The sequence below is a fragment of the Zalophus californianus genome, chromosome 1 (assembly GCF_009762305.2).
Source record: "Zalophus californianus isolate mZalCal1 chromosome 1, mZalCal1.pri.v2, whole genome shotgun sequence".
In the NCBI taxonomy this organism is placed as follows: domain Eukaryota; kingdom Metazoa; phylum Chordata; class Mammalia; order Carnivora; family Otariidae; genus Zalophus; species Zalophus californianus.
Window position 1 is genome coordinate 69,631,157 of NC_045595.1, and position 24,140 is coordinate 69,655,296.

The window sequence follows — 24,140 nt, forward strand, 5'->3', positions numbered from 1 at the left end:
TCCACCCCTTCATTAATTTCAACAATAGCTACAATATATAATGGCTTTCCAAACCAGCAGAATAATAGCTACTGTAAAAAGAAAATGAGTCAGTTTTCAAAAGTACTTTCCAATAAACATCAGCTATAGACATTTGTAAAATATAAAACAAAACCGATGGGGCAAAAGGAAATTTTTTCCTTAAAGTAGAATATTGGGAGTTAGAAATGTTGGAAGTCAGAAGATCTCCATCTTGCAACCATTGCAACATTAAAAATAATGGCTGCCATCGACTAATCCCAGTGATCAAAATTAACATCACCAGTGAAGGGGCAAACAGACGTCATGAGCCTCTGGGTGTGAAGGAGTGAGAAAGACACAATTTCCCTTCTGGGGTTTTCCTGAATCTAATCATCACAAAACATTACACAGACCCAAACTGAATGAGAGCCTACAGAACACCCAGCCTATATTCTTCAAAAATGCCATGCAAGATGAAGAAAGGCAGCAGGACTAGTCCAGATTAAAGACAAGTGTCTACCAACATATGTGATCCTGGACTGGATCCTGTACCAGGAAAAAAAAAAAAAAGCTATAAAAGACATTAAAAGACATTATTGGAGCAATTGACAGAATTGGAATATGGATAACCCATCAGTAAAAGAAGGGTACCAATGTTAAATTTCTTGATTTTGATTACTGTGGTGAAAAGAACATCCATTTTGTTAGAAAATGTACATTTAATGCCTTAAGGGGTGAGAGGGCACAATGTCTCTAATTTATTCTTCAACAGTTCAGGAAAAAAAAATACGTGTATATGCAGATAGACAAGCAGAACGCAATAAATGTTATCAAGAGGTGACCGCCGAGAAAGGTACCCAGGAATTCTTTTACTGAAATCCGGTGGAAGAAAATCACTACTCTCTTCCATCAGCTGCCACTGAAGCCACCCACCCTGGCCCCAGTTTCCGTAGGGACTCACCATTCTTCTGAGAATCTTCAACAGAAGCTTCTGCTCTTTTGGGTCCTCCTTAGATGTCAGTAAATCGGCAAAGTTCTCTGCATTTTCAGGAGACAGGCTGTCTGGGTTTTCCCCTCCATACAGCTGAACCAGTATGGACAGACATTTGGATGACACTTCAAAAATTTCAGGATCCTCATTTGGAAGCTGCAAATTAACAAACAGGACTACTTAAGTTAATTGAGGACAGTGCTGGTATTCCTCAAGAAACACAGGAAAATTTGGCTCAAAGGGAAGAATGTCAGTCTAAGTGAGTACAAAGATTGACTAACTCAGGATTTTTTTAAATCTCTTTCAAAATGCATACAATGAGCCAAGGCTAATAGCATGAAATCAGAAGAAAGTCCCTCAGTCCTTTCTTTAATCCATAGTAAAGAACAGCCTGTAACAAGCAGAGGACCAGCATATATTTTATATGCATTCCTAATATGTGAATATATTCACACAGGCGTGTGTGTCCATCTGTAGGAATGGAAATAGCCTGAATTTTTGGGAGCACGACCCAACCATTCTTGCTTACTATCGACTTGTTTAGGAAAAATCTACTTCCTAGGAGACACAAAGGAACATTCTGAACTTGTCCGTGTCCAAATTATTGACTAAACCGGTGGGACAGAAAGCATTGTTTCTGTTCTGTATTAAAAGGTATAGTATGAAATAATAATCATCATCCTTCAAAGCATCTTAAAATAAAACTTTAAAAATGGAAAGGTTATTGGTAAGAGCTTGAGATGCAATTCCTGTGCCATTTACTCATTTAACATGTAGAATGCAAGGATTTTTAGTATATGCTGAGTTGTGCAACCATCACCACAATCAATTTTAGAATTTTTTTTCATTATCTGAAACATGAAATCATACAAAAATAGGATCCTTTGTGATTGGCTTCTTTTACTTAGTATAATGTTTTCAGAATTCATCCCTGCTATAGCATATAACAGTATTTCTTTTTATTGTTTAGCATATAAACATCCTGTTGTATGAACAGACCACATTTTGTTTATCCATTCATCAGTTGATGAACATTTGGGTTGTTTTCACTTTCTGGCTATTATGAATAATACTGCTGTGAACATTTGTGTATAAGTTTTGGTGCAGACTAGGTTTTCATTTCTTTTGGGTGTATACCTAGAAATGGTTGCTGGGTCATATGATAATTCTATGTCTAACCTTTTGAGGAACTGCCAGACTGTTTTTCAAAGCTGCCATTAGCACCAGCAACGTAGGAGGGTTCCAGTTTCTCCACATTCTCACCAACACTTGCTGTTATCTGTATGTTTAATTACAGCCATCCTAGTAGGTACAGAGTGGTAACTCACTGGTTTTCATTTGTACTTCCATAATGACTAATAATGGGGAGCAGCTTTTCATCTGCTTATTGGCCATTTGTACATCTTCTTTGGAGAAATGTCTATTCAGATCCTTTGCCCTTTTATAAAATGGGTCATCTGCCATTTTATAACCAAGACTTAGTATTCTTTATATATTTTAAAAACAAGTCCCTTAGCAGATTTTCAAAAATGTTTTCCTATTCTGTGGGTTGTCTTTTCACTTTCTTGATAGTATCCTTAAAGCACAAAATATTTTATTTTGATGAATCCAAATTCATCTATTTTTTTATTGTTTGTGATTTTGGTATCCTACCGAAGAAACCATCACTTACTCCAATGTTCTGAGATTTATGCTTCTAAGAATTTTTTAAATTTTTAGCTCTTACATTTATTTTTTCTTCTAAGAATGTTATAGTTTTAGCTTTTACATTTAGATCTTTGATCCATTTTGAGTTAATTTTGAATATGGTATTGCAGGGGTCCAACTTCATTTTTTGCATGTGAATTAATCTTTTATTCTGAGATATCTGTAGGTTCGTATGTAGTTGTAAGAAACAGTACAGAGAGATCTCATACATATTTCACCCATTTTCCCCAATGGAAACATCTTCCATAACTAAAGTACAATAGCACAACCAGGAAATTAACATTGATATAATCCACTGAACTTATTCAGATTCTACTGCTTTTACACGTGTGTTGTGTGTGTATACATATATATTTAGTTCTATGCCATTTTATCACATGAGTAGATTTGGCAACACCCACTACCTTAAGATAAAGAACAATTCTATCATAAAGATTCTTTTCATAGCAAAAGCCAGCTCTCTCCCTCCTCCATGTCTAATTCCCGGCAACCACTAACCTGTTGGCCATTTTGTCGTTTCAAGTAAGTTACATAAATGAAAGCACATAGTACATATGGCTTTCTTCACTCAACATAATTTCTTTGAGATTCATCCAAGTTTTTGTGAGTATCAACAGTTCATTTCTTTTTATTACTGAGTTGCATCCCATGGTATGATGTACCACAGTTTAACTACTTACTCCTTAAAGGAAATTTGAATTATTTCCAATTTGGAGCTATCCCAAGTAAAACTACTATGAGAACATTTGTGCAAGTTTTTATGTGAACATAAACTTTTATTTCTCATTGACATAAATGCCCAAGAGTACATTATTGGGTTGAATGGGAGGCTCATGTTTAGGTTTTTAAGAAACTAGTGAACTGTTTTCCAGAATGGCTGTACCATTTTACAATTTTATATTCCTAGAAACAATGTATAAGAGATCCAGTTTCTCAGCATCTTTACCAGCATTTGGTGTTATCAGTATTTTTTATTTTAACCACCCTAATACGCAGGTGGTGATAGCTCATTGTGGTTTTAATTTGCATTTCCCTACTTGCAACTGACAGTGAATATCTTTTCATCTGTTCATATCTTTTGTCCTTTGCTAACTGGATTGTTTGTTGCTTTATTTTTGATATTTCAAAGTTCTTTAGATATTCTAGATATGACTTCTTTTTCAGATATGTGGTTTGCAAACATTTTCTCCCAGTTCATAGCTTGTCTTTTCACCCACTTTATTCTTTTGCAGAAAGAAAATTTTAATTTTGATTAGGTCCAATTTGTGATTTTATTTCACTGGGATTGTGCTTTTGGTATCAAGTTTAAAAACTCTTCGCCTAGCCCTCAGTCCTGAAGATTTTCTATTTTTTTTCCTAAAAGTTTCAAAATTTACATTTAAATAAATTTTTGAATAAAATATGAGGGTTAGGAAGAGGTTCTTTATTTATTTTTGCCACCAAATGTACAATTATTCCAGCATCATTCTTAAAAATTGGTTTCTCCACTGAATTATTTTCACATCTTCATTAAAAAATCAGTTGGGCGTGTTTGTGTGAGACTGTTTCTTAGTTCTCTACTCTGTTCCATTGATCTCAGTGTCTATCTCTCCACCAATAATAATACACCATCTTGTTATTGCAGCTATATAATAAGTGTTAACACCAGGTAGAGTGTTTCCTCCAACTTCATTCTTTTTCAAATTATTTTAGCTATGCTAAGGCCCATTATTTTTCTACATAAATTTTAGAATAAGCTTGTCTATTTATTAAATACTTTACTGGAATTTTAATAGGAATTGACTTAAAATTGTCCATGAAACTGGCAAGAACTGACATTTTTAGTCTGTTGAGTCTTCTAATGCAGTAACATGCAATGTCTCTCCATTTAGGTATCTCTTCTTTGATTTCTTTCATCACAAGTTTGCAATGTCAAGGATATAGATTCTGTATACATTTTATTATATTTATATCTTAGTACTTAATTTTCTTTGCAAATTATAAATGGTGATTTTAATATTTGTTTCCACACGTTCGCTGTCATAATAGCAATACAACTGATTTTTGTTTGGTGATTTTGGATCCTGCAACCTTGCTGAACTCATGTATTCATGCTAAGAGTGTTTCTGTAGATCCCTTTGAATTTTTTTATATAGACAGTTGTGTCACATGCAAACAGGGATAGCTTTTGCTCTTTCTTTCATACAGTATGTCTTTTATTTCTTTTCTTGCCTTACTGTACTGATTAGAACTTCCAGTACTACAGTGAATAAAAATGGGGGGAAGCAGACAGATGCCCTTGCTTTGTTCTCAATTGAAGAGAAAAAGGATTCAGTCTTTTACCATTAAGTATGATGTTAGGTGTAGGTTTTGCATAGATGCCCTTTATCAAGTTGAGGAAGTTCCCCCTCTAATTCTAATTTGATGAGAACTTTTACCATGAGTGCTGGCTTTGTCAAATACCTTTTTCTGTAATAATTGATATGATCATGTGATATTTCTTCTTTCACTTCTTTATATGTTAGAATACATTGCTGCATTTTTGGACACTGAACAAGCTTTGCAAATGCAATAAATCCTGCTTGGTCATAGTATTAATTCTTTTTATACACTGGTGTATACAATTTGCTAATATTTTTTCGAAAATGTTTGTATCTAAGTTTATAAGAGATATTGTAGGTTTAGGTTATATTTTGTTTTTGTAGGTTTTTTTTAGTTTAGCATCAGGGTAATAGTATCTTCATAAAACTCCCCTTAAAATTGGTATTAAAAACTCTTTCAATGTTCGGTTGAAATCATCTAGGCCAGGAGATGGCTTTTCCAGAATTTTTAAATTACAAATTCAATTTCTTTAATGATTTTAATGAGTATCGGACTATTAAGGTGTTTATCTTAGCTGGGTTTTGGTACTTTTTAAAGAATTTGTCCATTTCTACTTACAAAATTTATGAGCATAAAATTATTCAGAATATTCCACTATTATCCTTTTAATGACTGTGGATCTATACTGACATTTCCTGTTTCACTCCTTCTATTGGTAATTTTGTCTTTTTTTAATCTTTGTTATTTTGCTAGAGATTTTTCAATTTTGTTAAGTGTCAGGTTTTTGCTTCATTGATTTTTCTGTATTGTTTTTCTTTTTTCAATTTCACTAATTCCTGGTTTTATCCTTATTATTTCCCCCCTTTTGCTTGCTTTGGGTTCATTATGCTGTTCTTTTTCTAGTTTCTGGAGGTAGAAACTTGATTATATTATTGATTTAAGATCTTTCTTCTTTTCTAATGAAAGCTTTTGTTACTATAAACTTTCCTCAGTAGTGCTTTAGCTGCATTCTACATATTTTTTTTTAAAGATTTATCTATTTTAGAGAGAGAGAGCAGATGGGGAGGAGCAGACGGAGAGGGAGAGGGAGAGGAAGAACCCTCAAGCAGACTCCCCCCTGAGCATGGAGCCTGACATGGGGCTCAGTCCCAGGACCCTGACATCATGACCTGAACAGAAATCAAGAGTTGGATGCTTAACCAACTGAGCCGCCCAGGTGCCTCTGCATTCTACATATTTGATGTTTTCTTTTTCATTCACTTTTATGCATTTAAAAAATTTCCCTTGTGAAATCCTTTTTGACCCATGAATTATGTAAAGGGTGTTTTCTTTTTAAGTGTTGGAAATTTTCCTATGGTCTTTTAATTACTGACTTCTAGTTTGATTTCATTATGCTCAGAAAATCCATTCTGTATTACTTTATTTTACATTTGTTAAGGTTTATTTTATGGCCCAGGGTGTGTGAATGTTCCATGGGTACTTGAAAAAAATATGTATTCTGTAGTTGTTGGATAGGGTGTTCTATAAATGTCAATTATATCCTGTCGATTGTTTTGTTCAATTTTTCTATATTCTTGATGATTTTCTGTCTAGTTCCTCTATTAATTGCTGGAGAGTGGAGTTTTGAAATCCACTGTAGTTGTGAATCTATTTATCCTTTTAGCACTACCATTTTTTTTGCTTCATGTACTTTGCAGTCTTGTTGTTTGGTATTCATACATTTGAAATGGTTGTCACCTCAGTGGGACTGCCCTTATCGTTATGCAATATCCCCATCTCTAGTAATTTTTCCTGCTCAGAAGTCTACTTTATCTGATGTTAGGAAATCCAGTCCTGTTTTTCTAAAAATAATATTTGCATAGTACATACTTTTCAACCTTTACTTTCAACCTATTAAATGAGGTTTTTATAGACAACATATTGTTAAATTGTGTTTGTTATCCATTCTAGCTATCTTTGTCTTTAATTGGTGCATTTAAACCATTTACATTTAAGGTAAATATTAAGATGCTAGGGTTTAAGTGCAATATGCAATTTTATTATTAATCTTCTGTATTTTTCCTCTGTTTCTTGTTACTCTGATTTCCCTCCCGTTTTTTTAAACCTTTCTGTGGGCTACTTGAACATTCATTTTATGGAAGTAAAAGAGAACTTTAATTCCCAGTAGTAGTTTCCTAGGAGACCATAACAAAGTACCACAAACAGGTGGCACAAAAAATAGAAATTTGTTGTCTGACAGTTCTGGAAGCTAGAAGTCTGAACCAAAGGGAAAGGCCACACTTCCTCTGAAACCCATAGCAGATTCCACCCTTGCTTCTTACTACCTTCTGGCAATCATTGGCATTCCTTCACTGGTAGCTGCATAATTCCAATCTCTGCCTCTGTCATCGTATGACATTCTCCCTGTGGGTCTGTCTGCACATGGTTGTCTTCTTCTAAGAACACCAGTCATATTGGATTAGAGGCCCACTGTACTTGACAATGACCTCATCTTAACTAATTACATCTGGAACAACACTATTTCCAAATAAGGTAAAATTCTGGCATACCAGGAGTTAGGACTTCAATTGTGGGGGACACAATTCAACCCATAACACTTCTTATCAACTTTGTTCCTTCTGTGCTCAGCTGTTTATTTTTGTTTTGTTTTGGTTTTTTTTGCTTCTTGCAGTTATGCTTTCCCAAATGTCTAGCCACCTTTGGTTTTTTATTTTATGAATGAAAGATTGGGCAGATTATTATAGGCAGCTGGTATGGATTTCTTCTGCATTTGTATATATCTGTTTCTTCAGCTGGCTTCCCCAGTCTGTGTTCTTCGGTTTCTCAAATTCCACAATGCTTATTCCTAGGCCCTGACCCCATAGTAGAAATCACATCAGATAGACAGGTCATCCTCTTTACAGTACAGTTCTTGACTTTATGCTGGAAAAAAGTGGAGCAAAATGGATAAGGGGAGGGGTCTGATCGGTCTGCCTCTTCTAAATGTTAATCTTCAATTAGCCTGGGAAATGCCATAGGGCCTTTATCAGTTTTTCACCTCATTCTGAGTTTATAGATCTTCTGCATCTTTTCCTACCTTCTGGTTAGTTTTCTCCTATATATATGCTGGGTAATAGGTCTCTTAACTATTTCAATTCAGTCCCATCTGCTTTCTATCATCTAGTAATTGCACAAAATTTCTTTTCCATTAATAGATTCTCTTTCCGTTCTCCCAAAATTTTAAGATGTATTCAATCCTTTCTCTATTTTTATAGATTGTGGGTACTTGGTGAGGTAGGCACAGGTCTTCAGGCTTTATTTCAATCTACTTTAACATTTCTTCATTTTTGAGTTAATTTTGCTTCATTGTTCAAATAATTGGAGGCTGTTATCATAAAGTAACATTTTCAAGGTGGCTTATTTCTTGGATAATTGTAAAGCTCATAGTGTTTGTAGGGGTTTTTTAGTGCCCCTCACCCCCAAAAAAGACTGTGAAGGTATAAAAATCCGCCCCCCCCCCACCATCTTCTCTGGAATAACAGGGAAAGGACAGACCCAGTTGCACACAATAATAAATCAGCAGACAAATACACAGAACGATGCTTTTTAAGACACTGGGCTTTAGGCAAAGCAGGACAGTGATGCCCAATGGATGGAAACCAAGCGAGATGAGTTCTACTCTCGTAGCAGATTCCTTGAGTTAAGGAGATATTATGAGTTAAAAGTCTCAGAAATCCAAAGCAGCTAGAGCTCACAGGACAAACTATCAGAGAGAACACAGCAGGGAAATGGGCCCACTCAAAAAGAAAGATCACCTGGAGAGCGATTTATCCATTAGATAAAATAAATGGATGATTAAGGACTTTCCTATAAAGAAAACTCCAGGCCCAAATGGCTTTACTGGCCAATCCTACTAAACATTCAAGGACGAAGTAATACCAATTCTATACAAACTCTTCCGGAAAGCTAGAGAAAAATCAACACTTCCATACTCATTCTATGTGGCCAGTATTACCCTGATATCAAAACCAGACAAAGACCTTCCAAGAAAGAAAACTACAAACCAATAGCCCTTAAGAATATGAGTGAAAAAATCTTCAACAAAATGTTAGTAGACCATATCCAGCAACATATTAAAAAGATCACAGGGATGCCTGGCTGGCTCAGTTGGTAGAACATGTGACTCTTGATCTTGGAGTCCTGAGTTCAAGTCCCACATTGGGTGTGGAGTTTACTTAAAGAAAAAAGATTTCGGTATGTCAGTTGTATCTCAATAAAACTGTATGTATATATATAATATATAAAAACTGACAATTCATAATAAAAAGACACAATCTAATTTCTAAAAGGGCAAAGAAAAGAGACATTTCTCCAAAAAATGTATAGAAATCAATAAGCAAAAGAAAAGATGCTCCACACTATTAGTCATCAGGGAAATACAAATTAAACCACCCTGAGATACCATTTCACATACACTAGGATGGCTATAATTAAAAACACAGAAAAACCAAGAAGGTGAAAGACCTGTACACTAAAAATCTTAACACACTGATGAAAGAAATTGAATATGACACAAAATGGAAAGATATTTCATGCTCATGGATTAGAAGAATTAATATTGTTTAAATCTCCATATCATACAAAACAATCTACAGGTTCAATGCAATCTCTATCAAAATATCAATAGTATCTTTCACCAAACTAGAATGACTCTAAAATTTGTATGGAATCATAAAAGACCCCTAATAGCCAAAGGAGTCTTGAGAAAGAAGAACAAAGCTGGAGACATCATGCTCCCTGATTTCAAAACTACAGTAATCAAAACAGTATGGTACCAGTACAGAAACAAACATATAAATCAATGGAACCGGACAGAGAGCCCAGAAATAAACCCATGCTTATATGGTCAATTAATCCATGACAAAGGAGGCAGGAGTACACAATGGGAAAAAGAGTCTAATAAATGGTGTGGGAAAACTGGACAGTTACATGCAAAAGAATGAAAGTGGACCACTGCCTTAGCAGTACTTTCTGAATGTGTCTCCCGGGGCAAGAGAAACAAAAACAAAAACAAACTATTAGGACTACATCAAACTAGAAAGCTCTGCACAGCAAAGGAAACCATCAACAAAACAAAAAGGCAAACTACTGAATGGGAGAAGGTATGTGCAAATGATGTATTTGGTAAAGGGTTAATATCTAAAATATATGAAGAACTTATACAACTCAACACTAAAAAAAACAACTCAATTTAAAAATGAGCAGAGGACCTGAATAGACATTTTTCCAAAGAAGACCTATAGATGGCCAACAGACACATGAAAAGATGCTCAACATCACTAAACATCCCAGAAATACAAATCAAGACCACAATGAAATACCACTTCACACTAGTCAGAATGCCTAGTATCAAACAGGTAAGAAATAAGTTTTGCTTGAGGATAGGGAGAAAAGTGAACTCCTGTGCACTGCTGGTGGGAATATAAATTAGTACAGCCACTATGGAAAACATTGAGATTCCTCAAAAAATTAAAAATAGAAATACCATACAATCCAGTAATTTCACTCCTGGAAAAAAACGAAAACACTAATTTGAAAGGATATATGCACCCTCCATTGGTCACTGCAGCATTATTTACAATAGCCAACATATGGAAGCAACCTAAGTGTCCATCAATGGATGAATGGAGAAAGAAGATGTGGTATGTATACACAATGGAATATTACTCAACCATAAAAATAGATTAAGTTTTGCTGTTTGGGACAACATGGATGGACCTAGAGGGTATTATGCTAAGTGAAATAAGTCAGACAGAGAAATACAAATACCATATGATTTCCAAAAAACAAAACAAATGAACAAATAACAAAACAACAAAAAGGAACAGAGTCATAAATCCAGAGAACAAATTGGTGGTTGCCAGAGGGGAGAGAGGTAGGGAGACAGGTGAAATAGGTAAAGGGGATTAAGAGGTACAAACTTCCAGTATAAAATAAGTCCTGACAGGGATGAAAAATGCAGCAGAGGGCGCCTGGGTGGCTCAATCGGTTGGGTGTGTCTGCCTTTGGCTCAGGTCATGATCCTGGAGTCCTGGGATTGAGCCCCACATCAGGCTCCCTGCTCAGGGCGGGAGCCTGCTTCTCCTTCTCCTCTGCCCCTCCACCTGCTTGTGCTCTGTCTCTGCCTCTCTCTCTCAAATAAATAGATAAAATCTTAAAAAAAAAAGAAAAAACAAAAACACAGCATAGGGAATACAGTCAATAACACTGTAATAACTTTGGTGACAGATGTTAATTACTGTTATCGTGGCATTTCATAATGTATATAATTGTTGAATCACTATGTTGTACACCGAAAACTAATATTATGTATCAACTATACTTTAATTAAAAACAATAAAATAAGAAAAAAGTAAACTACAAAACAATATCCCTCATGAACATGGATAAGTCAATCCATAACATCATATTAATAATTAAAAAGAAAAGCCATTGATCATCTCAATAGAAAGAGTATTTATCAATATTCAACATCTATTTCTACAAAAACTCAGCAAATGAAGATAGAAGGAAACTTCTTCAACCTGATAAAAGGTATGTTTCACCCCAAGATCAGACAAAGACAGGACATCTGCTTGACCACTTCCATTCAACATCGAATGGGAGGCTTTGGCCAGAGCAGTTAGGCCCTAGAAAGGGGCATCCAGATTAGAAAGGAGGACATAACTGCTTATTTGCAGAAGACATGATCTTTTCTGTAAAAAATCCAATGTAATTCACAAATAAGCTACTAGACCCCATAAATGAATATAACAAAGTTACAGGATTCAAGAACAACATACACAATCAACCGTACTTTTGTATGTAAGCAACAATAAAAAATCAGAATTAAACAATACCATGTACAGTATCACCTAAAAAATTGAAAAACTTAGATGTGACAGAGCGTAAAAGACCTGTATACTGAAAAATACAAAATATTGCCAAGGGGAATTAAAAAGGATCAAAATAAAGGGAGGGATCTACCTTATTCATGTCAGATGGTTCAATTTTGTTAAAATGACATTCCCTGCAAATAGGCTACAGATTCAATGCAATCCCATTCAGAATCCCAGTTTTGTTTGTTTGCTTGTTTTTTGTTTGTTTTGGTAGAAACTGACAAGCTGATTCTAAGTTTTATATGGACATAGGATAGCCAAAACAAATTTGAAAAAGAACAAAAGTTGAAAAACTAACATTACTGGTTTTCCAGACTTATCATAAAGGTGCTTGAACAATATGCCAAAACAAACTTCAATCTGTACCTTTTACCCCATATCAAAATTAACTCAAAATGGTTGACAACATAGGTCAATTCTAGTGCTAAGGTGGCCCAGAATGACCAGGGAACATCAATACTCAATGAAAGAAACCCAAGTCCTCAGGAATCTCTGAAAGTCATTTCATTCTTTTTTTTTAAAGATTTTATTTATTTTTATTTGAGAGAGAGAGAATGAGAGCTAGAGAGCACGAGAGGGAAGAGGGTCAGAGGGAGAAGCAGACTCCCCGCTGAGCAGGGAGCCCGATGTGGGACTCGATCCCGGGACTCCAGGATCATGACCTGAGCCGCAGGCAGTCGCTTAACCAACTGAGCCACCCAGGCACCCTCATTTCATTCTTATAAAAAAAAAAAAAGTGGTTGATAGACATAAATATAAGACTTAAAGCTATAAAATTTCAAAGAGAAAACTGGGAGAAATCATCTTGACCTTACATATGACTGCAAAAGCATAATTTACAAAAAGTAAAAAAGAAAGGTAAAATGAACTTCATCTAGATTAAAAAATTCTCTTTGAAAGACACTGTCTAATTCATAAAATGCTCAATAAAAGGTAGATATCACCACCATCAACCCCATCACGAAGTGTCCCTTCCTTTAAAGGAGATCCATGAAGAAGTGTTTTTTCAGATCCAAAGAGTAGAAAATGTTTCCTGACTCCAAGAAACTGTCTCCCTGCCAACCTCTCCCACTTTCTGGGCAATGTACATCTCATAAACGATTATATTTCCATTTCTGTGTGGCAACCAGAATTCTCAAGGCCAAAACCATGACCCAACTTTAGCAATTATGTTAGACTTCATACCTGTATAGAAACTTCACCCTATCTCATCTTCATTATTTTATTTATGTTTTCTACTTTATTTAGAATTAACAGACTTTAAAAAACCAAACATCTAATTAAGTTTGAATTTCAGATAAACAATAAATATTTTTTCAGTGAAAGTATGTCCACTTGGCATCTTGTATTTTACCTGTCAACATTAAAATTTACTGCAAACACTCTTATAGGCCAACTCAAACGCTTTATGGAAGAGATAATACATATATACACGCACACATAACTTAGCAATACCTCAAAGTAAACTTATAATTGAATTCTTAAAACTATTTTAAAACAATTAAAAATCACAGTTGTGTAACCCTTTATTCAATCTATCCAATACAATAAATGCATTTGAAAATTGTTCTCATTTTATATTGTATTTTAAAAATGCTGCCTGGAGGTAGTCAAAAATACATGAGAATATTTATTTTCAGAGAAGAGAACAAATTAACCAAGAAAGAAAAAAATAACTCCTTATAATGCAATGTTTTCTATTTTTATGCTGTTTAAAAGCACCTTGAGAACAGACTCCGCCTGTATTGTTAGGACATCTTTAACGAGATTTCACAATAGGCCATCAGTCCCTGTTCTTCTTCATTTTAACATATAACTCCTGCCCAAATTCAGCTAAAGAGGCAGCAAAAAATATCATTAAGCTGATAAATGGTGGTAATTCCAGATAACATCACCGAAGGAAACACTATTGCCCACAGTCTTGACATTGCCCCCTTGCCCTTGAGAAATAAGGATACTATTTAGTCTCATTGACCCCCCCAGGGAAATTATATTCCTAAAAGTGAATATTTAGAAGGAAGAAAATCTGCCACGACCATTATTGATTTAGTTGTAAGTCTATATATCACAGACCAGAGTACTAGGGTCAAAAAAAAAAAAAAAAAAAAAAATCTGAAAACAAGTTTAAAGTCATAGGTAAGTCAAATTGGCCTTGACTTCTGGGGCTCCGGCACTGTCCTGCCTAACTCTTGTAACAAAACTTTACATCCTTGTCAATAACTACAGAATGGGGAAACAGAGCTCATTTAAAAACTCACAGCCAGTCAATATAGAAGGATATTCAAACAATTCTACTGAAGCTGCAAAGCTACAGAAACCACAGAAGGATTCAAGTGGATTTCACTGACACTGGATGACAGAAAGATGTTTGAGATTGCCACTCGAGAAGTAACCAGATGTTCCCTCATGCTTCCACTTGTGCTCCTTCCAATCTGTTTTCCACACAAAAGCCACAGTGGTTGTTTCAACTTTAATCAGATCATATCACTCCTCCTCTTAGAACCTCCAGTGACTTCTCCCTGCATTTAGAATACAGTCCGAATGCCTGGCAGTGATTCACAAGATCCTGAGCAATGAGACAGCGTGACTGCAGTGAATGTGCCAGAAGCCAGGCAATGCAGAGAGGAGAGCGAGAGGACACAGAGCCTACGAAACATGAGTTAGGTCCTCAATCACTGTGGGAACCACCACTGGCGGAGATACTCGTAGGGAGATATCAGGCAGTAGCACAGGACATTCAGGTATGGAGTTCAGGGGACAGGTCATGACTAAAGATACACACTTGGGTGGCAGCCCATCCTTCCACCATGGGTGTGGAGTTGGGGAAGCTTTGCTTTAGGGAGGCCTCATCATCAGTTCTACCACCATTCCTCCTCAGAAAATTCAGGAATGCTTTATTCTGTGGTACTGTTGGATTTCTTCTCAGCTTCGGCTTCTCAAGGGCAAAGTCCTGGCACCATCTTGGAAGGCATATACTACACTACTTAGCTTCTGCATGTTAAAATTGGAGAAGAGCAAATGGGGGATCGAATGTGGAGCTGTTCATACAGCCTTTTGAAAATGCCCTGGTTTTTATCTCTTCCCCTGATGCCTGAGGTGCTGTGGGGTTTCAGTGGGAAGGCCAATGCCTGCCACCACGCTGTTTTTGGGCCAGGCTTCTTCTGCCCTAGTTTAATTCTTCTACAGGTTTCCTTCTGTCCTCCAGAAATATTTTTATCTTAATCTGCTACTGATTCCCATTTTCTCTTTCTCTTCTTTGTTATAAGTTACTTCTTTGTGAGTTCCTGCACTTTTCCTTGAAAGGCATCTTGTGAGAGACAGGAGAGGATCGTGTGAGAAAGCACAGTGGAAAGAGGCCATCCTGTTGAAGATTTTCACGGCAAACCTCACATTGATTCCATAGGATCATTTCAATGATCAATGAAAAAGTATGGATGGAATTATGACAAAAAATTAAGTCTGTATATGAATTTGGGAAGAATCTATATTTTTAAGTCTTACTACCAGGTACCCAGCATGTCTCCATTTATTTAGGTCATATATTATGTCTTTCAAAATGTTCTGAAGTTATGACATGATCTGAATTTTCTCGTTACATTTGTTTTGGGCCTTTTTTATGGGATGGTTTTAGTCACTTCTGTAAAAGGGACCTCCCCCCCATTTCTATTTCTATCAGACTAACATCAGCAGGAAGAAAAGTTGTTGTTTTTTTGTGCATGATATTATAATCCACCAACTTACTGAACTTTGCTTTTTAGTTCCAACAAATTTTTTGCTTCAATCTTTTTCTAGGTATAAAAATTTTACCAACTTAAGTAATGATCATTTTTAGACTTAATATTTCTCTTATCTCACAGCATTATCTATTAGCCCCCACCTCCTCGCCAATCACTGCTGACCATTAGTGGTAGTCTAAGCTATTCCTTTCTTTTTTTTAATTTTAATGAAATCGCCTTCAGCATTTATTCAAAATGTTTACTATTAATTTCTAGGAAATAACTTTCAATATGTTTAGAAGATTCACTCTGTCTTAAAGAGGGTTAAAAAATGAAGAATGGCTAGTTGAACCTTCTAGCATTATTATGACCATGTTTTTAATCTCCTTCAATTGCTTAAAATATTAAGTTATGCTTTTCTAGTGCTTGAACTTTCTTGAATTCCTGGATCAAACCCTATTTGGTTATATTGGTCCTTTAATATATTGGTAGATTTGATTTACTATTTCTTAAAAATTTTCTTAGCTATATTCATAAGTAAAAGTGGTTTGCAGTTGTTGTCTTATTTTAAAGTAGGTTATGGCATTAAACTTATTATAGTTTTATGAAAATGAACCAGAAAGCTTTCCATAGCTTTCTATACTCTGAATTAAACAGCACAGGAATGGTCTATTCCTTGAAAATTTAGAACTCACATGTAAAACCACCTAGACTTGTAATATTTCAATGATAATCTTGTAGATGAAAAATATCACATTACTACAATCCAATTGTCTGATGGGGTTTTTTTCATATTGTTTTTCTTTTGATAAGAAAGTAATGGAATTCTAGTATTTACCCCTCTAACTACTTGTGAAAGAAATCTTAGCAGGATAATAAAGAAAAAAAATATTCTTTCTTTCCCTGCAGCTACAAAAGAGCAGATTATATTCTGTGTCATAAAGTAGTCCTTGAAAAGATCATTTCTAATAAGGAAGTCTTGTAAGACATGTAGAAGACAGAAAGGGTGATCATGTCCTGTGAATTCAATGTTTAACTTTTAAAACAAATAATTCTGATTGGTTATCCTACCTAATAATGTTTGCTTTGATGATAATACTTACACTGACAACTGTGAGTTTCTACATGGTGTATATATACTTGTAAGATTTCTTTATTGGATTGGCATATTCCTCTTTTCCACCTACTTGTGGTAGAAACAAATTAGACCTTGTGGATTCCTATTTAAACAAAGAGGTTGAGACTTACACCATCAGTGTTCAAATTTAAGCACTTTTGAAGGTTGATATTTTTATCTATTCTGATACCAATTTTGGTCATTTATAATTTGCTATATAATCATCTACTTCTTTGTATTTTCAAAGTTAATGCCTTAATGTGATACATATTTCACATGTGTGTGGCTGTGTGTCCTTTTTCTAAACATTACGGCCACGGAATATGAAACATTATTTTTACCTGTTACTTGGACAAAGCAGTTTTAAAAAGACTCAGAAGATGTGGTGCTGGTGACAACGGAGGGAAACAAGTACACTTCTATACATTTAATTAGAATATAAACTGCTAAAATGTTTGGGAAGTTATATGGTAATGAATATTTATTGAAATTTAAAAGCACCTTTTAACCTAGCCATCTCACTTCTGGGTGCTTATCTAATTAAAGAAAATGCAGAAGTACTGAAAACCATACAAAGATGTGTATTGTATCATGTTTATAATAGCAAATAAGTGGAAACAACTTGAATGGCCAACCATCAGATGTTTGAATTGAATAATAGTACATTTATACTATGAAATACCATGCAGCTGTTAAAAAGAATGAGATTGATTTGTTAAGTATTGACTTGGAAAGATGTCCATATTATGGAGATAAGTAAAAAGTTATCAAATATTTGTATGTATACTATGGTCCCACTTTTAAGAATGAGAACTAAAACAAAACAAAAAATAAAATCAATGATATAAGCGCATGTGATTATAGGCAAAATGAAAATAATGCAAGAACACATGTCAAATGTATGCAATGTATACAAATGTATACAATGGCTACACTAGGGGATAGTTTAGGGGGAGACTTTAGTTTTACTTTAACCATTTCTATATTGTTTGAATTGTTATAATGTGCTTATGGCGTCTTTTGTAATTCAAATATCTGAAAGTGTCAACTATACACATAGATACATAAATACAAGTATCTGTTATAAATCTGCCTTCCCTTCCCCTAAAATTTAAAAGACGGTAAATGTCCTGGGCACCCTCTGTAATGATCCTCAGGTACTGACATGAGGCAAATACAAGACTTGCTATAACCAAAAATAATGGCCGGAGAAAATGTGAAGGGCTAAACATGCCTTTAACAGCTCCAATAACAGACTAGCACTTCTCATGACGGTCAACTAATGAACAAAGAAACTTGGAAATATTACTTTTTGGTTATAAGATTCAAAAATGTGTTAACAGAGGTATGTAGTTTAGAAATCTGTTAAAATTACTGTGTAGTGGGGGCACTCAGTCGGTTAAGTGTCTGACTCTTGATTTCAGCTCAGGTCATGATCTCATGGGTGGGGGGACTGAGCCCCATGTCGGGGTCCCTGCTCAGTAGGGAGTCTACTGGAGATTCTCTTACTCTGCCCATTCCCCCCTCAAGTGCTCTCTTTTTCTCACTCTCTTTCCTTCTCTCTAAAATAACTAAATAAAGCTTTAAAAAAAACACTGTGTACTGAATGCAGGATATTAAAAAATACCTGAAGTCCTCTTCATACTAAAATAATTCCTTTCTAAAAAGCTCATCTCTAAATAATATAGGTTTGAGTTAGAGAATGTACCCCAAAGGAAAAAAAGAATAAAAGATAATACATTTATCCCTAAAAAGGGTTTTTATTTCTATTAAAAGAATGGATATTTTAGAATAAAATTGTAAGGCTAATAACATTTAAAAAACCACTTTCTAACAGTAAAAAACTTATCAAACCCGGCAATTTTTATAACTGGAAGAAGAAAATTCTCTGTATAAAATCAGTTAAACATAGTTATGGCTTTATTATCTAGACACTTAGCATGAATTCCATAAGGTAAAGTCTCAGCTTTATAAAGGGGGGTTCATTTATTCAAAGAGACTGATCCAGAATTAAAATTAAAATGAGATTGTTAGTCTAAAGTTTTACGCTGTCGGACTTTGTTGCCCTCAAAGCACCTTTACTGGGAGCTCTGCCCCATCTACCTTCATGATCAGCAAGGCACTGCAGAAAACTTGATCACTGGAGCTGAAGTGGCAGTTTTCCCACCAATAGAGCTGTTAGGGCAGCTAATTTTAGAGCTACAATGAAATTGTTGGAAATACCCCCGGGTACATTATTTTAGCACATTAATGAGGCTATTCACAAAGAGAGTTTATTACAATGAGATAGATGTTTATTAGATCAGTAATATGATTACAGAACATGCTGTATGGGAAGGGCCTCTGGGAGCCGTAGGCAGGATAATTTTGCAGGCATTAAACAAAACAAAAAAGCCAAACATCATTATCAAAACTGCTAACTGCACTGTATCACAGTTATGGGTAAATATCTACACTATTAAATATCCACATTATTTTCTTGCTTCAAGAATGATGCATACGCATACTTACTGAGTTTACACAAAATCAAAGACTTTGGTGGGGGGGTAGCAAAAATAAAACAAAGCAAACTCAGGGTGTTTACTGCTCATTTTAAATATGGCCCACTTCTAAAGACACCCAGGAATTGTATTTCAAGGCTGTAGACATAATGGGTTTTTCACTGCATGTTATTGTACTACTGAGTAATAAAGATAATACTAGCATCAATAATGATACAACGAAGATAAAAACAAACACGGAGGAAGGGGAACGGGAATTTACTATGTACTAGACGTTCCTCAAGCATTGGTTCTTTGTCTTCCCAACAACCCTGTGACGTGTTAACACTTCCTCCTTTTTTGATGTAGAAATGGAGACTTACTAACTTCCCCATGGTCATCCATCTGGTGACCAACGAAACCAACTTCACTACAGGTAAATACATGGATGTTCAGAGATGACCAAAATGAATCATGGAAATGCCACCATGTCTGGCCAAACAGCCTCACATGAATGTCAAATCCATTAGATAACACTGTTTGGTTTTCCCCTTTGTGAAGATGCAATCATTTCTCTTTTTGTTGCTGTTACCTGTAAATGCACAGCTCCATGCATGTTATCAGGCTATTAACCCTACTGACAACAAAGCAACAGCAGTTTCCATGGTTTAAAAATCTAACACACATTTTAGGAGGCTAAGATATTTAAAGACCGGATTGACAAAGTAAAATGTAATTAGTATGACCTTGAAGTAGATCAGGTTTATATATAGAGAGATACATAACATATAGATACTAGATAATATATCTGTATCATGTATCTATATACACATAAAATGCATGGCAAATTAGCCATTATCCATCAATGGAGTTTTTAAAAATTAATTAATTAATTTAGAGAGATAGAATGTGAGTGGGGGGAGGGGGAAAGGGAGAGAGAGAATCTCAAGGAGACTCCCTGCTGAGCGAGGAGCCTGACGTAAGATTGATCCCACAATCCTGAGATCACCACCTAAGCTGAAATCAAGAGTCACTTAACCGACTACAACACCCAGGCGCCCCAATCTATGGAGTTTTCTTCATCAATCTCAAAAGAAACAGCATAACATATCTTGGATTTGTCTGTTTCTTTCTGATGAACCAGTGAAGAAAAGATGTTTTTCCATGAGGGAAACCAATCCTGAAAATGCTACTTTCTCTAGAGGATCACATAATATAAAAGCAAGGTTCTTCCAGTGTAACCCTTGGGGAATATATGAGAGAATACTGGAAGTCACTACTCATCTCCATTTCTGTGGTATAAAAGAATCACTATGGTTTCCTCCCCTCTTGTTCAGTTTTATTAGGAAGATATCAAATTAGATCAAAGAGATGATGCTTTTATAGGATATGCTTTGCTACTACTATCTCCTAGGACACAAACTACTACCAATTATTTAATGATACGGTGCAAAGAATAAACATAACCACTTATATTCAAAGCAATGTTTTTTTTTTTATAAGATATGCAGGTGCTACTCCCACTTAGCTAATAATTCTATGGCAAAAGATAAATAGAACCAATGAAACAAAATCTTAATAATATTTAATGTCTGAAATCTTTTACAAATCTGACAAATTAAGATGTACACCTTATTCCTAATAACACAATAATCCTGAATAAATCAAATATCTAAATGTCAAACAAACAAAATATGAAAGCACTAGAAGAAAATATGGGTGAATGTATTTATAACCTTGGAATAGGAAGACTTTAAAACATGACATAAAACTCAGAGGCGTGAAGGAAAACACTAAAAAATTTCACTACTAAAGGGAAACTATCTTTATAGCTAAAATACCAATAAAAACTAAAAATACAAAGAGAAAACGAAAACATATTTGTTATAACAAAATAAACTTAATATACAAAAAACTTTTAAAAGTCAATAGTAAGGGGCGCCTGGGTGGCTCAGTCGTTAAGCGTCTGCCTTCGGCTCAGGTCATGATCGCAGGGTCCTGGGATCAAGCCCCACATCAGGCTCCCTGCTCCGCGGGAAGCCTGCTTCTCCCTCTCCCACTCCCCCTGCTTGTGTTCCCTCTCTCGCTGTGTCTCTGTCAAATAAATAAAATCTTTAAAAAAAAAAAATCAATAGAAAAAGGTAAACTAAGTAGAAATAAAGGGACAAAGATTACACTAAAGGGATTTCAAGAAAAAGACACACAAGTGGTTAACCCACAAAAGAGGAAAACTTCATTCACAATGAGGTGAATGCAAAACATCAAAGACCTACAATGTTTCATGTGTCAGAAAGGCAAAATGTTACCAAAAAAGTCAGTATCAGCAAGGCTGTGGAGAAACGGGCAGTTTCTATTTTACTGAGAATGAAAATTGGTACTCTACCTTTTGAGGAGGACAATTTGGCAATATATATAACAAAATTAAAAATTTATAACCCTTTCACTTAGCATATTAGACAGGATTCTCCAGAGACACAGAGCCAGTAGGAGATATGTAGGTATGCAGAAAGAGATTTATAATGAAGGACTGGCTCACATGATTATGGAGGCTGAGAATTTCCATAACCTGCCACCTACAAGCTGCAGGCCAAGGAAAGATGGTGGTCTAATTTCCATCTAAACCCAAAGACCAGAAAGTTGCGGGGGGCGGGGGAGGGAGGGGCATGGTGTAAAACTTACTCTGAGTCTGAAAACCCAAGAACCAGGAGCTCCAATGTATGAGGGCAGAAGAATTTGGATGTCCCAGCTCAAGCACAGAAAAAATTCATTCTTCCTTTGTTTTTCTGTTCCATTTAGGCCCTCAAGCGATTGGATGAGGTCCACTCAAGCTGGTGAGGACAATCTGCCTTACTGAGCCTACCATGAAATGCCAATTGCTTCCAGAAACACCCTCAGAGACACATCCAGAGAAAATGTATCATGCATATTCACTAAAAACTCAGAAGGGAGCTAGCTATTCTGCCCAGACATCAGGATGACTAATTTTTCATTTTTCATTTGCACTTTTTGGTATCATGTATGTGAGGCCCCAGCATGAAAATATCTCACTTTATTATTATTTTATATTTTAGTATTTTATATTTGCTCAGTATTAATGCTCAAAGGGTTTCCAACTAACTATTAAACAATAACTACTATACAAAAACGGAGTTTTGTTCTTCAATATTCAATTTATTTTTCTCTCAGTGATAAATTAAGAGAAACTGATCACTGGGTTAAACACTGAATTTTCTGTATTTGCAGTGTTTCTGCATGATGGATTTTGTAATTATCTTGGTCACATTCCAAACAGCTTTGAGGTCTCATTTACATGAAATGTGAGTTTCCTATTTTTTGCCTCAAGTCTATCTTTAATTATGTACTAAACCATAATTACAAAATAAGTTATGAGTTGAAAATTTTACCCTTCAATTCACACTGACAAAAAGAAAGATAGGAATAGCTTAACCACATAATGTATACTTAAATTTACTTCTCTGTAAAATGAGTGGTTGTCTGTTACATTTGAAAATGTGCAGCCCAGCAGGCTTGCCCCTGAGGGTGGAATGATCGCAGCAAATGAACACCACGTGCCACATTTTCAGAGCTATCACATCGCTGTTTTTGAAGACGGCTTAATCCAAGGACAAACAAACTACAGAAACCAAACTATTAAAGACTATAGGGAATCCAGTCAAAGTGACAATAAAAATACCTATTAGAAGATACATACATATGTTTATAATACAAAAAAAAATGATAGACTGATTTCTAAGAAGTATGTTAATGAGGTCAAATTGATCAAGGTTAACGTTTCCCAATTATTTCACCAGATCATGTAGGCATGGCCCAAAATAAGTAAAAAATTGCTAAATAAAATTCTATATGAGAATAAATTGTAAATTTGATCTAAATGTGAGTACAATTACTTTCTGGCCCAAGGGATACTTCATTTTTATTTTATTTTTTTATTGAGTACAATTGACACAAATGTTCTATCAGTTTCAGGTGTACAACATTCAACTTCTCTATATATTATGCTATGCTCACCACAAGCGTAGCTACCATCTGTCACATTACAGTATCACATATAATATATGTCTAGATTCTCTACGCTGGACCTTTTATTTCTAGGACTTATTCACCCCATAACTGGGAGCCTGAATCTCCTTCCTTTTTCACCCATTTTGCCCATCCTCCCACCCCCTTCCCTCTGCCAACCATCAGTTTGTTCTCTGTATTTACAGGTCTGATTCTGCTTTTTAATTATTTTGTTTCTTAGATTTCACATTTGCGTGAAATCATATAATATTTGCCTTTCTTAGTCTGACCTATTCCATTTAGCATAATACCCTCTGGTCCATGCATGTTGTCACAAATGGTATCTCTCATCCTTTTTTATGGCTGAATAATATTCCAGTCTGTGTGTGTGTATGAGCGTGCATGTGCACATGTCTGTGTGTATTCCATTATCCTATTTATTGATGGGACATTTAGGTTGCTTCCATATTTTGGCTATTGTAAATAATGCTACAATAAACATAGGGTGAATGTATCTTTATGATTAGTGTTTTCATTTTTTTTGGGTAAATATTCGGCAGTGGAATTATTGGATCATATGGTATTCCTATTTTTAACTTTTTGAGGAACCTCCATACTGTTTTCCATAGTGGCTGCACCAATTTAACATTCCCACAACAGCGTATGAGGGGTCTTTTCTCTCCGTATTCTCATCAGTACTTGTTATTTCTTGTCTCTACTTCAGCCATTCTGACAGATGTGAGTTGATACCTCACTGTGGTTTAGATTTGCATTTCCCTGATGATGAGTGATGTTGAGCACCTTTTCATGTGTCTGTTGGCCATTTGTATGTCGTCTTTGGAAAAAAATCCTATTCAGGTCCTCTCCCCATTTTTTAATCAAATCTTTTTT

The 24,140-nt window shown here is 35.3% G+C and overlaps 1 protein-coding gene across 6 annotated transcripts in view; it reads right to left on the minus strand.

Moving 5' to 3' along the window:
- ULK4 (unc-51 like kinase 4) overlaps positions 1-24,140 on the minus strand; it is a 604,302-nt gene that overhangs the window by 120,100 nt on the left and 460,062 nt on the right. For all 6 annotated transcript variants that reach the window (XM_027585659.2, XM_027585655.2, XM_027585660.2 and 3 more), the window contains one exon: positions 962-1,147. In XM_027585659.2, coding sequence (XP_027441460.2) covers positions 962-1,147 — 186 coding nt within the window. The remainder of the gene's footprint in view (positions 1-961; positions 1,148-24,140) is intronic.